General features: G+C 49.8%; 1 protein-coding gene across 8 annotated transcripts in view; it reads right to left on the reverse strand.

Moving 5' to 3' along the window:
* The window catches only part of SFXN5 (sideroflexin 5), a 116,643-nt gene that overhangs the window by 27,626 nt on the left and 71,662 nt on the right, over positions 1–17,355 (reverse strand). For 7 of the 8 annotated variants that reach the window (XR_003438284.1, XM_027132014.1, XM_027132010.1 and 4 more), the window contains exon 10: positions 15,374–15,464. The exons of the other annotated variant lie outside the window; for it this stretch is intronic. Coding sequence is in view for 6 of the 7 variants with exons in the window: in XM_027132014.1 (XP_026987815.1) it covers positions 15,374–15,464 (91 nt within the window). In the remaining variant the exon portion in view is untranslated. The remainder of the gene's footprint in view (positions 1–15,373; positions 15,465–17,355) is intronic. 8 annotated transcript variants of the gene reach the window in all.

Raw genomic sequence — 17,355 nt, forward strand, 5'->3', positions numbered from 1 at the left:
CCAGAGATTTGCTTCCCCGACAACAGGTGCCAGAGCAGGCAGGCACCTCAGTGCTAACCTGGCACCGCCCCCTCATCATATGGATGGAAAATTGAGGCTCAGAGATGGGGAGTGACTTATCTGAGGTCACACAACAAAGCGGGACAGAGCTGAAAGGCTACAGTACCTCATCCTTCGGGTACCCAGGAGATGGAAGGGTTTGGGGCGGGGTGTGGTGGGGGTCAGGCATGGCTAAAGGCACACCTTCTACGTTCCTGCTCCACGTGCTTGGGTTTCCTCCTTTGGCCATGCCTCCCCACGTCAGCTGAGATCACAGGGACCTGGGCTGAGGGGAGGGCTCCTGGCTCCTTAGTTCAGCACCGTGTGTCAGAGTTTGGGCGGCCACCCATCAGCTGGTGACTGGCACAGGGAGCCTCTTTCAGCTCCTCCCCCCTGGGATCCACGTGGCTGGCCCTGGGCTCAGGGCCGGGTGTGGGTGCTGACCTCGCCTGAACTCCTCCGGCCCTGTTCCAGGATGGAAGTGGGGGGACTTGGGGGTGGTGGGAGCGTGGGGAGTTCGGGGGGTGACAAATTTGGAGCCCGCCTGCTCCACTCCTCCCCCAAAAGCGCCTTGCTGTGTTTAAAGTTTTAATTTTTGCTAATTAATGTCAATTAATTTTGTATAATGAGTGTTTAATTTTGGGGAGTGTGTGAGCCTGGGAGCGACTGCAGTTCTGGGCTGTGAACGCTGATTAGCATCAACACCTGCTGCTTCCCCACTCCCTCCAGTGGGGGGGGGGGACACCAGGGTTTGGGGAGCTGGAGGGCGGCAGGGCCTAGTGGGCAGGTGGAGGAGGACCACAGATGCTCCTGGTACCCAAGCCAACACTGGGGAGCAGAGCGGTCCAGGGCGCCTGCAGCTGGGGGACAGGATTCTGCAGGTGAGGGGTGGCTTGAGGCCCTGGGGGTCTCTGAGCCTCAATCTCCTGTTTCAGTCAAGTGGGGAGGTGGAATAAACAGAGAGGAAGACTGAGATACTCTGCAGTCTTTGGAGAAGAAAAGCAGGAGACCAAATACAGTTTCGAAATGTATTTACAGCACATATGCCATCTCTGAGTAGCTCGTGTTTCCACACGACACACAGGAGCAGTGGGAACCATGCGCAGACCTTTTCGGCACCAGTTCCTCCTGTCTCCACAGCAGGCGTGCTCTCCTGTCTTACACAGGGGCTCTCAACTGGGGCCATCTTCATGAGACATTTGGCAATATTTGGAGACGTTTTTGATGATCACAACCTGGGGGACGGGGGGCTGCTACTGGCATCTAGTGTGATCTCTAGAGACCAAAGATGACTAAACATCCTACAATGCACAGGACAGCCCTCAGAACAAAGAATTTTCCAGCCCAACGTGTCAGTAGTGCTGACGTTGAAAAACCCTCGTCTTAACACACGTCCAGACTGACAGAGTTAGGAAGGTGAATCTGAGGTAAAGGAAGAGAGAATGGGAGTCTGGTTTTCAGGCCAGCTGGGCTTAGGTTCCAGTCCTGACTCTGCATCTCCCCCTCCCCGCCCTCAGAGGTGAGCTCTTGACAGCCCCAGGGCCCCCAGAGTGGCCTTGGGAAGGGGCACCTGGCCTGGGTGTTAGTGACTCGCCCTCTAGTGGTGGCAGGAATGTACTACACCCATCGCACCCCTGGGACGGCCAGGCCCTCAGTACCCAGGAGACCCAATATTAGTCTCTCTTTGGAGAGAATATTGGGGTTTTCTGCCCTGAAAGGCATCAATCTCTGCCCTCTGAGAATCCTTTCCACCACCACCACCACCACTCCAGGAAAGGCAAGGCCACAGGAATGTAGTCCAGGGGAGGAGCAACTGCTTAAAGCCAGGAGCCAACAGCTGACTCTGCAAACCCCACCCCCTGCCCAGCTTCCCAAGTGTAAAAGGAGGGGCTGCATTTAGTGTCTCCACGGGATCTCTGGGTGCTGTCTGAGCTTACAGGATCTCCAGGTAGAGGGAAGCCAGGGGCGGCTGAGACATATCTAGCCTGACTGTGTGTGTGTGTGTGTGTGTGTGTATGTGATGGAGACAAAGACAGGAGAGAGCATGGTTTTCGAGGTGATGGAGCTGCCCCAGGCTCATGGTGGCATCTCTCCTGCTCTCTGAAATTTCCGAATGTGTGATGTGGCCTCAGAAGGCCTTTGGTTCAAACACAAAACAGGGGGCTTCCCGGGTGGCGCAGTGGTTGAGAGTCCGCCTGCTGATGCAGGGGACACGGGTTCGTGCCCCGGTCTGGGAAGATCCCACATGCCGCAGAGCGGCTGGGCCTGTGAGCCATGGCCGCTGAGCCTGCGCGTCCGGAGCCTGTGCTCTGCGATGGGAGAAGCCACAACAGTGAGAGGCCTGTGTACCGCAAAAAAAAAAAAACAAAACAAAACACAAAACCACTTGAGATGAAAGACAAAGCATGAAAGGAAGTGAAAACCCAGCCTCCCTCCCCTCCTGGATGCTTTTGGGGATGACAATGTCCCCTCTCATCTGAGCTCCCTGGCTGGAAAGAAAGAGAAAATGCTGAAAGCCACCTCAGAAGATGACAACCCCAGGCTCCTCCCTTGGAACACCCACAGTTCTTACTGCTTACACAGACAACACATGCCCTGTAATCTCTTCTGTTCACTGTGTACAGTGGTTATCCATTTATTAAGCACTTGCTGTATGCACCGGTTGCTAGCCATCCCTGCCATTGAGCAATGAGAATGCCATCCTGTTTTAGTGATTTCATTTCCATGATCTCTTCCAGAACTTTCAGTTCTGCTGTATTGCTTTCAAACCCTCCCAGGTCCTTCTCATCTCACTCCTGGACAGTCCAACTCCAGATAGACACTGAGAGACTAAGTAAATGAAAAGAGAGAGAGAGACCAAACATGGGCTATGGGTCTCCTTTCTAGCGCACCAGCAAGATCCATTATTGACAATATCTGCAGGTTAATTAAGCAGTCTGTTAGTGATAATGATAAGAAAGCTGGCACATTTTCAACTCAGATTGAGTTCAAGACTCAAGCATAACTGATGTTGGAGCAGTGATGCTAGGAGATGTCAGTGGATGAGAGAGAGAGAGAGGGGGAGAGAAAGAGAGAGAGACAGAGATTGCTTCATGCTGATGGCAAACTCAGTGTCAAGGCCTGAGGAAAATATGCTCTTGCCTGCTGCAGATGTTCTCACATCAGACACATCATGATGCAAAATCATGCAGATTGTGAAGAGCTAATGAAGCACCTGTGTGAAAAGTACAGTGTGGGGGGAAGAAAGAGCAGTAGATAGAAAGACAAGTGTGCAAGTAAGTTCTCAAAAATATGACTACAGAGGAGCTTACCCCTTGAACTAGCACCGGAACAGAGGCATAGATCAATGGAGTTAATAGTCCAGAAACACCCCCAGCTGTAGCGGAAATGAATTTGTGTTAATGCAGTTGTATCGACTTGCAGGGAAAGGGCCATTTAAGTACGGGGTGGAGCAATGGGCTATTCATCTGGGAAAACCAAATACCATAACTCATCTGCTCTAAGAGGCATTTACGCATATTTTAACATTATAAAAATCACCATGTGCCTTACAATGCATGTTGCAGGGGGACCTTACCTGCTCTTCATCACAACTCTCTGTGCATGGGTGAACTTAGCCACGTGTAGAGGTATCTGTTCATGCAACTGTCACCTCAGCTGCCCACAGCAATCCACACAGAATTTGAACTTAAACTTAGATTCCTAATTGTTGCCTAAAACATCTTTTTAAAACTTACACTATAATGGAGCATGGACACGAAAAGTTATTGTACATGCAGAAGATCGTCTGCCAGATACCAGGCAATGCAATTAAAGGCAGCAGAAATTGCCAAACCATAGATAGCTACCCTAAAGAAATGCTTGCCCATATGCACAAAGAGACATTTACAAGGATGTTAATTATAGCACTGTTTGTAACAGCAAATAATTAGAAACAACCTAAATGTCCACCATTAGGGAACTCACGTGGGAAGATCGCCAAAACAAACTTATGTGAACAAAGTTATTGAGTATGTACAGGATGATTTACTGAACGTAAAACCCCACAACCGGTGCACACACGTGTGTGCATAAATCCTTGGGTAATGTTCTAGAAGGGTCACACCTCACCGAGTAATCTTCTTGGGGAAGAGAACCAAATTTGGGAATTAGGGGTTATTGAAGAACTTCCACTTTTTTACCCTAAATTTTTCTATACTGTTTGCATTTTTACAATGAGAACGTAACCATGCTTTACTTGTCTAAAAGTTGAAAAGAAAATGCCAATCTTCTTGAAGTAGATCATAAAAATTTTAAAGCCAGGAGGGGTTGGTGTGACCTATTCATGGGTCCTACACTTAGGCATCTGTTTCAGAAACTTCCTGAAGAAGCTGATTAACTTCAAGAATATTTTTTTCCTTCAAGTAAAGACTAAAATGAAACCACAAGTATAACGAAGTAGGAAATGAAAATAATACCAATAATCTTTCATATGTTTTGAAATTATACTGTCAATTTAAAAGGGGCTAAAACAGTCAAGATTACAGGCAGAGATTACGAAAAGCAGTGATGGCCATGATGCTGTGTTTAACGATCAAGTCCGAAAGAGAATTGTAAAATGTGAAAAAGGCTGAGATTCAGAATCTGTGGTATTGAAAAAAGTGACTTGGAGTGAATGTGTAGTGAACATTTGTTTATTCCTTCAAATGAATGTGAAATATAGTCCTCTCCTCTTCTGAAAGGTTATTACATTAATGCCTCATAACTGAGGTATCTTAGAATTGAGAGACATGGCATTTGATACCTATTTATGAACAATATTATAAGAAGTGGGAAGCTTTAAAAATATATTTATTATATATGACAAAGGGCTACAAATATTAATCTATGGAGGGTCATGGAGACTGACTCCCAATAGCTATTCTACCCCCAAAAGATTAGTCTAAACTAATTATAATAACCCCTCCCTTGCCAGTGATTGATTTAGGAAGGGACATGTAACTGATCCTAGCCAGTGAGGGATGCCTGCAGGACTTCTGGGAAAAGTCTCCTCCCACTTAAGCAGAGGTGGCAGGCAGAGCCTCCTCTCCTCTGGGCGGTGGTGGGTTTTGATCTGATGTTTGGAATTGAGGCTGCCATCTTACAACCATGAAGGGAGCAAGCCTTAAGATGAAGCCCCTAGCAGAGCATAGAGATGGAAGGAATGGCCCTGGATGCCTCACTGGAGGCTTGACCTCTGTAAAGTAATAAGAGAGGCTTTATTATTTAAGCCAGTTTGAGTTGAGGGTTTCTGTTACTTTCAGCCAAAAACAATCATAAAATGCATAAAGAGTTTTAACAATTATTAAGAAAAAGATATAGTGATCAACAGACTTAGAGAACGAACTTATGGTTACCGGGGGGAAGGATGGGGGAAGGGATAGATTGGGAGTTTGGAGTTGACATGTATACACTGCTATATTTAAAAGAGATAACCAACACCATTGTAAAGCAATTATACTCCAATAAAGATGTTAAAAAATAAAATAGATAACCAACAAGGACCTACTGTATAACACAGGGAACTCTGTTCAATATTCTGTAATAACCTAAATGGGAAAAGAACTTGAAATAGAATAGATATATGTATATGTATAACTGAATCACTATGCTGTACATCTGAAACTAACACAACATTGTCAATCAACTATACTCCAATATAGAACAAAAATTAAAGAAAAAGATACAGCGATCAAAATCACCAAAAAATATTCAAGTAAAAATTCATAAAAGAAATATTTTAAAATATTCTAAAAATCAATGAACATGAACTTATTAATAGTCAAAGACTGATATTTGAATCTAAGAAAAAAAATCAATCTGCAGGAGTTCTTTATATGTTTTGGAGACTAATCCTTATTGGTTTAATGGTTTACAAATAGCGTGTGGCTTGTTTTCTCACGGTTGGTGGTGTCTTCTGTCATACAGTTTAATATACATATATTATCAAATAGGCAATCCTTTCCTCTCTGGTATATACTTTTTTTGTCATCTATCCCGGGACTTCCCTGGTGGTCCAGTGGGTAAGACTCTGTACTGCCAGTGCAGGAGGCCTGGATTCGATCCCTGGTTGGGGAACTAGATCCCGAATGCATGCCACAAGTAAGAGTCCACCTGCCGCACTAAGAAGTCCACATGCTGCAACTAAAGATCCTGCCTCCCGCAATGAAGATTCCACATGCCACAGTTAAGACTCGGCGCAGCCAAAATAAATAAATAATTAATTAAAAAAAAGAAACTCTATGTTTCTACTCCAGTGCTCATCTATATTTCCTTCTAGAAGCTTTAACATTTTACTTTACACATTTAGGTCTTCAATCTATCTGGAATTTGTTTTTGTGGACGGTATGAAAAGGAATCTATTCTCTCTCTGTCTCTTCTACTTGGAAACCCAAATGCCCAATAAAGTTAAGAAAAGATTCTCAACCATACTGGGAATTGGAAAATGCCAATTAAAAGGAGAACAGAACCATTTCAGATAGACAAACATTTTTTAAAGATTGATAGTACCAAATGTTGAAGAGGATGTAGGGAAACAAAAATCCAAACCTTGCAAGCAGAGTAAAAGCCAGTATCCTCATTTGGTAAAGGTAGAGATGGGCATTCCAACTGACATGGTCATTCCACTTCTAGGTACAGACCCTAGACTGTTGATTCTCAACACTGGCTGCACAACTGGAACCAAATCTGAGGTAGGACCCAGATGTCTGCATTTCTTTTTAAAGCTCCCCAGGTGGTTGTTTGAAAACCTCTGGCCTGGAGAAGCTCCTACTCATGTGCACATGGACATGTGTATAAGGCTCTCTGGTGCAGTACTACGTATAATAGTGAGAAACTGGAAACAACCTAGATGTCCCCAGTTAGTCTGTGGAAGACTCACGCAGCCTACAGCAGCTGAGATGAATGCACATGTATTAACACACATAAATCTCAAAACTACAATGACGAACAAGTTTTAAAAGGATATGTACAACACAACACAGTTAATGTAAACTTAACACACAAACAATACAACTTCTGGTTTATGGTATATACACATACAATATAAAAACACAAATGGGGAAGATGCAAGTCAACAGCCTTCCTCAAGAGAGAAGGAGGAAACCAGAATCAAAAAGGCAGAGGGCAAAGAAGGCTTTGGGTACATCTAATAATGTATTCTCTATTTTCTATAATATTCCATGTGTTTGAAATAATATTTCATAATCTTTAGAAAACAGCCACAGAATGAGTTACTGTGGCTGTCAAAAGGATAAGTTGGGATTTTATGACTGTCATGGAAAGACATCCAAAATTTACTGTGAGCTTAAAAAGTGATTTACAAACAGTATACACAGTATGATCTCATTTGTATTAGATATATATTTATAGAGGCATATTTATATTATAGATAGATACAATAACTAGGCAGAGATTTCTACACTTTTAGATGTTTATTTGAATTTGGAGGGTTACATGCCAAACTAATCTCTGGGGAGAGGAGGGCAATTGTTTAACTTATATCACAATCATGTATTATCAGAAAAAAATATAGAATGATTTTTATTAAAACAAAAACAAAAACACTCTAGTGGACCCCAGGAGACCTGAGCTCCCACCTTGCCTCCAGGTTGACATTGAACAAAGTTCTCCAGACTCCACTTCCTCCCTCTCTTTTATTCTGTAGGTAACAAGTACATCGATAAACAATCCAAATCACATAAAAGGGTAAATAATAAAAAGTAAGGTTAGGATTGGGCTTCCCTGGTGGCGCAGGGGTTAAGAATCCGCCTGCCAATGCAGGGGAAACTGGTTCGAGCCCTGGTCCAGGAAGATCCCACATGCCGCAGAGCAACTAAGCCCATGCACCACAACTACTGAGCCTGCGCTCTAGAGCCTGCAAGCCACAACTACCGAAGCCTACGCGCCTGGAGCCCATGCTTTGCAACAAAAGAAGCCACAGCAATGAGAAGTCCACGCACTGCAACAAAGAGTAGCCCCGCTCACTGCAACTAGAGAAAGCCCACGCGCAGCAACGAAGACCCAGTGCAGCCAAAAATAAATAAATTAAATAAATAAATTTATTTAAAAAAAAGTCTCCTTCCAATTTAGTTTCACTCCCCTTCCCTGAGGCAACCACTCTAGCCAGATTCTCATGTCCCTGCCAGACACGGTCTATGTATTTACAAGCTGACATGTATGTACATCATCACCTTACAGACACACACACACACACAAACACACACACACTCGAATTGCACCAGACTATATAGCCCCTCTGCCTTTAGGGACGTGATGGTTATCAGATGGGGATGTACACCTTAATATTTCCGTGATTTCATGATGTTCTCCACCATTCTGCCTGAGAGGCAGTGCTATAGGGCACAGACTTTCTTTCAAATAGCTTGAGAATTTGGGGGGAGTTTCACAACCTATACTGAAGTGTCACAAATTCAGGACTGGGAATTTCTGGATTGAAAAAAATCAGCCTGTAGATGTAGGTATAGGCTGACTCTGAAGTGAGGGATCTCCAAATAAAAGATTCCTGCTAACACATTCATCTTCTGCAAAGCACCCTTTTATCACAGCTACTCCCTAGCTGGAGATTCTTCAATGGTCCCCCATTAACCATAAGCTGAAGCTCCAACTCTCAGCGGGTATTCAAGGCCCCAGCATGCCCTTTCCCCTCCCCCTTCCCCAGCAGGCCTGGCCCACCCCAACCAGGCCTGTTCCTTCCACATTTATCAGCCCTCTTCCCCTGCCTCGTGCTTCTCCACCTCCTCCGACTCTGGACTTCTCTGCCTTCTGTATTTCAGGAAGTATAAGATATCTGAATTGGAAGGCCATTCATTCAGTTAGCATTCTCTGAGCACCTACTACGTGTATGCCAGGTCCTGGGCAAGCTGCCCAGAACAGGTGAGTTGCTCACACATAAGTGCCCCTCTCAGACTTTTGGACCAGGCTACTACTCAGACACTTCCCTAACCCAGGGGTCAGGCAGCTCATTCCATTCACAGACGGTCAGTCTTTCAGAAGATCCTGCTACTCTTGTTTGGCTCCACGTATCAGTGCTAGTCTGGATGTGTGGGATCCAGAACTAAACAGACTCCTTTGTTCTGGCCACTCTATCTCTAATAATGCAGCTGAGGTCAGAGGGCGCCTCAGAGCCACACACCACACGGCAGACCTATTCCGAGCATACAGCCCACACAATCTCTGGATCGTTATCCCAAGTACTCTGGTCAAATCAGGTCTCAGCACCTCTATACTTTTGCAGCTGCGTTTTTTGAACAGCAAGCCTTACATCAAACCTTGTGAGATCTTTTTGGATCCTGGTACACTTGCCTGTGAATTCATAATCACTGCCAGGTTGCTACCCCTGTTCCTTGAGTCTGACCCGTAGGCCTCCTCTGACCAAGGCAGCTGTAAAATAACTGAAGGGGACGAGACTGAAGGCAGAGCCCTAGGACACACCCCTGGAGACTTCCCTCTGGTTGACTTGGTCCCACTGGCCCTGTCCACCTGGAGCCTGACACACACCGGGGCCCCAGGCCAGTTCTCGGGCTGCCCCTGATTCTGGCACCCAGTCCAGCCTACCCTTCCAGATCCAACCCAGAAAGGCCGAAGAATGTGCCCAGGATGACCTGGTCATCCACCCTAGGCCTGCTGACTGAGTGAATGACAGTGATAGTGAAAACTTGTATAAGAAAACAGAACATTCAAAGAACAATTTAAAAAAAATACCAGAATAAATGTCCACGCAGCCACAGAATGTGGTCACCAGTGCCATCAGGGTAGGGTTTTACTACGGGACGCCCAATTTCAAACCATTTCTACTAAAGCATTCATTTGTTCACTGAACAAACCCACACTGAACATTGGGTGGCAAGCACAGAGGGGGGTTGGGGGTTGGTGATGAATGAGGTCTAGTCCCTGTCTTGGGGAGTTCAGAATCTGATGAGGGAGGGAGACTTGGAGACAAAATGGGTAGTTCCAGGATAGACATAGGCACACAGGGTGCTGTGGTCTAACCCTGGCTGGGGCTACCAGGGAGGGCTTCCTGGAGGAGGTGATGTCTGAAGTGAGAAACGAAGGCCTGGCAGCCAAGAGAAGGCAGAGTGTGGAACTGAGGTAGTGGGGAAGAGCGGGCACTCCAGTCAAGCGGGGCCTTGTGCAAAGGCCTGGGGCCCAGCGAGAGGGCAGGAGGGAGGTCACAACGTTGACCCTACGACCATAGTGTGATGGGCTATGAGCAAGAGCCAGGCCAGGTCCAGGAAGCGGCTTGAGGGCCTCCAGGATGGCCTAAGCGCTGTGGACGCCACATTAAGTACCACTGACCTGGACAGAAGGAGCATAAATCACGAGGCCCAGGACACAGCGGACACAGGTGCACTCTGCTGTCTTCCAACCACAGGGATGAAGGGTGGAGGAGGTGAGGCCTGGGGACTGACCCTTGAGGCTCAGGCACACTGCCGGGGCCACCTCCCAGGTGAAGAAAGCAGGGTGGATTGAGCACCAGGGGCAGAGTGGTAAAGTGAAGGGGGAATCAATGCCAGGAAGACCCATGGCCTGGGCATGAAGGAAAGCGTGAAGATGGGGCACACTGGTGTGAACGAGCAGAAGACCTCTCCCAAAGACTGCCCAGACACCCCAAGGAGCAGACTCACTTCTGGACACAGAGACTCCTTCATGGCGATGAAGTGAGCTGTGACATTTAATGTAAGGGACTGCTGCCAACAGCGCAGGGTGAAGTCACTTCCCACAAAGGGATGATGAGGCTGCCATTTCCGGTCCATGAAGGAAGGTTATTCCCTGTGCAAGGAGTTGGCCAGCGGTGCTGAAGCTCAGGCCTCCCCCGCCGGGAGCTCAGGCCCAGATGGGGCTCTTTATTAGCACACACATGGCTCGCCCTCTGCTGCACGTGGATCCAGCCAGGCAGCCTGGGGGCAACCTTCAGAGCTTCCTGTCCGGCCCTCACCGCCACATGCACAGACAGGCCTGGGTACCCAGCCGTGCCCTCAGCTCCAGCTCATAGCCCCCGCCCTGCCCATGCCTCACAAGATAAGTCTGTGCCTCTCCCTGGTGCCCCATCATGGCACCTGGGACCTGCCGCTCCATCCTGCCTGCCACTCCTCCGGCTCCCACCTCAAGGCCTCCCGAGAAGGCTGTTTGTGGAGCTTGCCTCCCCTGGAATGGACTCCGCTCATGGAGACTGGTGGCTGGACCTGGGGGCAGGGGTATTTTTCCAATGCCTCCTCGATTGACCTTTAATTACACTGTTTGCCCAGCTCCCCAAACCATTAACTTCCACCTCACAGCAACCACACATCAATTAATGGAGGGCCTGCTCGGAGCTCGAACTCCTGAACACAATTAAGCGTGACAGTCCACAAATAAGAAAGAACTGAAGAATTAATTAAGGTCTAAACAGATTAATTACCAGTCCCCAATCAATTCCAATGCCAGCACACATGCTCCTGGGCTCACCGTCTTTCCTAACATCTCCACGTATAAATAGAAACTGAGATTTCCCACATGATTGCTGTTCTAGACCAGGGCACAGCAAGGCTCTGAAACCACCTTTAGGGAGAGAATTGGCTGCAGTGAGCATCCTCGGGGCTTCCCAGGTACTCAGCACACACGCATGCACACACATCAGTCGCACACACGTGCACACAGCCCCAGCTGAAAAGCCAGGGGCCGACTGGTGGAGTGCTCCTGGTGGGTGCTGAGCCCCAGCTGCCCCTGGGCCACATCCCTCAGCTAGTTTCTCCCTGCAGGGGTGAAGGAGGTATCCAGGTGAACTTGAAGCAGCCCTGGCCTGAGCCTGGGAGGCCTGGGCTTTGGCCAGCTAAGGGTAACTTTCGGCAAGCCTGAATTTGTCTGTTCTTCTGTAAAACGGGGATGGCTCACTCTGCCAGAGGGTCCTCCCAGAGAGAGAATGAGGAGAACTGAGGGGGAAGAGAGGCCTGCCGGAGGAGACACGGAGAGCCGTGGGCCGCTGACGCACCGGGCTCTGCAAACCCGCGGGAGGCCCGCAGCCACTCTCACAGAGGCCCCCGTTGGAAAGGGCTGAAACAGGGTCTGGTCTGAGGCCAGAGAGCGGGCGGAGTGGCCGAATCAGGTGCAGGAATCAGGCATCCTGTGCCCAGAAGTCTCGAGCCTCTCTCTTGGGCAGCAGTGGGGCACCTCCCGGACTTCAAGCTAGAGCAGGACAGGACAGAGCAGCGGGAAGAAGTAGCTGACCCCAGAAGCCTCCTTGTTCCCCAGATCCTGAGCGCCAGCCCGCCCAGGGGAGAGGGCGGAGGGGTGTGGCCGCTGAGCACAGGGCACACGGGCCCTTCCAGGACCTGCTCTCCCCTGAACTGAAGACCCCCTTCTGCTCCACCCCCCCCCCCCCCACCCCCAACTACCAGGGCTTCATCTGATCACTTGCACTTGCATCAACCTGCTCCCCGTGTGCACTCAGGGCTCCGTGAGTCCTGTCTCTCCATCAGGCCAGGGGGCCAGAGGGCCAAAGGACCCTCTACAAGGTAAGGCAAGTCCTGAGCAGGCTTCTCAGTGGCCTTAATGGTGGCCTGGTGCAGTCTGGTCTCGCCTGCCATGGGAAGCAGAGGTGGACACCTGGAGGGACCTAGGCCCTGCCAGTGTGCTGTTGGGCCAACAGATGCTCTGTCGGCTGGAGGCCCTGGGGGATAAGGTGCAGAGAGGCCAAGTGCAGGGACTAGTCAGTGGCCTGAGAGGACCAGGGGGCTTTTAAGCCCCTGGGGGGTGAGGTGCATGCCTGTTCCCCCTGTACACCACTGTGTTGGTGTCCAGCCAGGGGGTTGGCAAGTGCCCATTTGCAGGTGGGCCTGGGATGGACACTGGGGGCCAGAGAGATGGAAGCCCGCATGTGGAGGAGGAGAGACAGGGGCAGTGGGTGGAAGGCAGGCAGGCACACAGCCAGGACTTGGGCAGTGGGCCTGAGGAAGCAGCCAGAAAGGGCCTACTGCTCTCAGGATCCTGGCGAGCAAGGACAGTCAGGGCTGCAAACCACACCATGTATACCCTGAGCAACTGTCTAGGGATATGCAGGATTGCAAGACCCTCCATAATGGCTGGACCAGCGTGAGGGGCTGCAGCTCCTCCCTGACAAGAAAACAGGAGAGGAATCGACTGGAGCCCAAAGAGGGACAGGTCAGAAAGTCTCAGGTGGCGGGGGCAGGGGGGGCAGAATGGGTCAAACCTGAAAGCAGGGGCCCTCCTCCTGAGAGAGCCCCCAGAGAGGTTAAGACCACTTTCAAGGTCACATAGCAAGACGTCTGGCCAAGCAAGGCTGGAATGGTACCCTGGTGGAGTCCTTATCTGAATTTGGTTCAAGGACAGATTACATCTCAGCTGAGACCAAAATCCAGTCCAGTGCAGCTGAGAGCTGCCCCCTCCTCAGGCTGCATCTGACCCTCCAGCTCAGGATGGCTAGGAACGCAAGATCGGCAGCTGTGTTCACTCAATTAGGCCCCTTAACAAAGTCAGATCTAAAGAGTTATTCCATTAATGGCCCACACCAGAAATAGCTGAGTTCATTAGAAGTGTGGAGTTGCTATAGCAATTATCTGGGTTGACTGAGGATCAGCCAGGTGGTTGGTCCTGGGAGTTCATTAGCCTCTGGGCCCACGAGGAGGTGGGGCTGCTCAATAATGATCTCCCACCTACTCACAGGGGCTTTTCAGGTGCTTCAAAGCACTTTCCTAGGAATGGAACTGGTCTATGGTCTCATTTGATCCTCAGCTCAAGGCTGTAGGAAGGTAGGTACTGGTGCCCCCATTTTACAGATGGGGAAGCTGAGCCCTGGAGATGAAGAACAGGGTTGGGACCATGAGCTTGGGTCTCATGCCTGGCTCTTCAGGCTGAGCCTTGGTACCAGGGAGGTAATGGGACCTCATGCCCCTCCTGGGCCTGTTCCAGCTTTGTCTTCTGGCATGAGATGGGGAACTCAGTGTCATGGTTCAAGCACTTGCTTCTCCTTCTCTTTTGATGACTAATGGTGGTCAGCCTTGTGTTTCTTTCAGTGTCAGTGTTGTGTATTTCTTTTTAGTTTTTAAAAAAATTTTCATGGCTTCCCTGGTGGCGCAGTGGTTGAGAGTCCGCCTGCCGATGCAGGGGACATGGGTTCATGCCCCAGTCTGGGAAGATCCCACATGCTGCTGAGCGGCTGGGCCCGTGAGCCCTGGCCGCTGAGCCTGCACGTCCAGAGCCTGTGCTCCGCAACAGGAGAGGCCACAACAGTGAGAGGCCCGCGTACCACACACAACAATGAAAAAAAAAAATTATTTTCATTGTTGTGCCCTTTCTCCAAATAAGGTGTAGGCTTCTTAAGAGCCAGGCTGGGCTTTGTAGGATCTCAGGGCCCAGGCCTGGGACACTTATTGTAAGCTCAGGGCTCCAAGACCAGCAAAGACTCTGCTGAAAGCAGGCGAAAGCCCCTACAAACACACACACACACACACACACACACACACACACACACACACACACACACGTGCACGCACAGTTACCTGAATATGATTGGAGACCCCTGAAACGTAAAGGGCCCACCACACAAGGGCTTGGAGCACCAGACTAGCGGGAGGCTTAAACCTTCCTGTGTGTCAGGAACCCCTGTGGCAGGCTGGTGAGGCCTTATGCGACCCTCCCCAAATAATGTCTCTAAGTGCATAAAACAAAATATGTAGGATTACAAAGGGATTATATTGAAATAAGTTATCAAAATATTTTTTCAATTGTGATACAGTAATAGATGTGATTTTAAACTAATTAAAAGACAAGATCTACTGGTGGATCTATTAAATATAATTTTGAATTAGTGTTGAGCATAAATGATATTTTAAGATCTTTGTAACAACTGTAATGTGACATGAAAATATCTGTGATTTCTACTGGTGACAGACACAAGTCCTGCTTATTACTGTGATTTGCTGCCTACATTCATAATGGAAGGAAATGTTAAATTTCAGTTAGAGGTTAGTATAAATATTTTCCCCAACCAAGTCCACGACATCTACTACATTCCATCTACTGACCCCTTGGGGGTCTAGGGATCCCCGGTTAAGAACCTCTGTGCTAAAAACCGAATCTCAGGCACAGAGTTGGTCAGTGGCACCCCAGTCACCCTTTATTCTACCTACACACATTTTGTTCCAGTCGCCCCAGCCAGGAGACACCCCCCACCCAGTGTCAGGAGAGGTGTGGAGGGGCCGTCCAGCTCCCCCAGAGCCCGGCCGCCCCACACGCCCACAGGTGGTACATGCATGCCTGTGCACACACGCACAGACACTCCTCACTGTGCAAGCCTTACCTACGGCGGGGAACGGCACAAATCTCTGGACGAGAAGGCGGGTGGCCGGGGTGAACTTGTTGGCTTTCTGAACCAGGACATTAAGGCCCACCTTAGAAAGAGAAAACAGAAAGAGTGTGTGGTGCTGCAGCGGCCCATGGGAGGAAGGGGCAGGCTGGGGGAAGAGCAGAGAGCGAGGGGCACCATCTTGCCTTGGAACTGCACTCCAGACCCTACATCCTCAGCATGACCTCATGCTGCCGAGCCCCAGTGTGGCTCCTTAAAGCATCACTGCCCAGTCGTCCCACTTAACCGGCCCATGAGAAAGAGGGAGAGGAAAAGCATCAGCTACACACATACACACACATGCACACGCACACACGTGCACACCTATAGCCTCTCTGGGGAGAGGAAAAGGGATGGTGGGGAGGTTGCTGTTAGAAGAATCTATAATCTGCAAATAAGTGAAGTGTAGAATGCCCCTCATTCCCACCCAGCTTCTTAACTACCACATTCCTGGTGTCCCAGGCATGGGCCTGGCCAGACAGGGAGGACTCAGCACAGGGGGACTCACAGGTGACTGGAGAGGTAAGCAGAGCCACCCAGAGCAGGACGGGAGTGCATCAGACATCCTGGGCTCTCTGTCCGTCTTCACTCAGACTGCAGCTCCCCTCACCCAGCGCAGGACACCTGGGCCCCCCTCGCCTTTGCCTTGGGCACTCCCACTCCAGTCCATCCCCCATGCCAACCCTCGTCTTCCTAGAACACAGGTCCAATCCTGTCCGCCATGACAGCTCCTCCCCACGGCCTGTGCAAGTAGGTGAGTCTCCTCCCTACAGCAGTTGTGGCCTCCGTAACCTCCCTTCCCCACTCCCCCAGCACCCACATTCCCTCTCCATGAGTCCAGTCAGCTGAAACGTTATGTGCATTTCCCACCTCAGGGTCTTTGCCCTTGCTGGTCTCTATGCCCCGAACCCCTTCCTTCCCCTGCTCAGTCTATGCCTGTTCTTTAAGGCCCAGCTCTGAGCGCCACCTCCCAGTGCCTTTAACACTGGGAGTCACTTAACCGTTCTCTGCCTCAGTTTCCTTATCTGTAAAAGGGACAGTAACGTCTACAGCACCCCAGGGCTGTTATAAGAATGTATGTACAGTGCTTAGCACGAGCTTGGCATGTAAGAGGTCTCAATTAATGAATCTATGTAAGAATGACGTCACCTCTCCCAGGCAGAAAGTCCCTCCCTTGCACATCACCAGCCCCTCCTTCCCAGCACTCAGTACCCTGTTTGTGCGTCTAATGCCCCCGCTGGACTGAGAGGGAGGGACTGGGCCTTCTTCATCTTTGTATGCCTGGCCGTTAGGGCAGGGGACGGCACAGAGTCCATGCTCAGTAAAGCAGTGGCTGAGGAATAAATGCAACAAACAACAAAGAAGTGAATGGATGGAGAGATCAGCAAAGTCCGGAAGAGGGGCTTCTTGGAGGAGAGGAAGGTGGAGTTCGGCTGGGGTGAAGGACGTTTCGGTGGGGAAACCGCATGCGCACAGGCACGGGGAGACAGAAGAGGGTGTCTGTGGCCAGACCAGAAGATGGGTGTATAGAGGCCTCTGCTCCCCCAAACTGAGGCCAGGGCCAGCCCTCCCCTGTGGGACTGTGGGCCTGATGGGGCTGGGGACAGCCTGCTCGCGGCCTGGCACACCTGGTGGTTCAGCAGGCCACCCTGGCTCTGGCCTCAACCTTCTGGGTTGTTGGGGAAGATGAAGAACCTTGGGAAAGCCTCCAGGACAGCAGGGTGCCCGCAGCAGTCAAATCAGGGCAGGCATGGCACGAATGGCCCAGCCCAGGCCGTAACTGTGAGGCCTGGGAAGATAAGAAGTGCCAACCCGCCATTCCCCGGGCAGTCCAGGACCCCGCAGAGCCAGAGTGCTGCCAGGCAAAGCCGGCCTGGGCTCTCAGGTGCCTGGCCTCCAATTGAAGCCTCAAGCTGGTGGTCAGAGTCAAATTCGTA

Source organism: Aethalodelphis obliquidens, unplaced genomic scaffold (assembly GCF_003676395.1).
Source record: "Aethalodelphis obliquidens isolate GAN/ISIS:26980383/991018 unplaced genomic scaffold, ASM367639v1 scaffold40, whole genome shotgun sequence".
Classification (NCBI taxonomy): domain Eukaryota; kingdom Metazoa; phylum Chordata; class Mammalia; order Artiodactyla; family Delphinidae; genus Aethalodelphis; species Aethalodelphis obliquidens.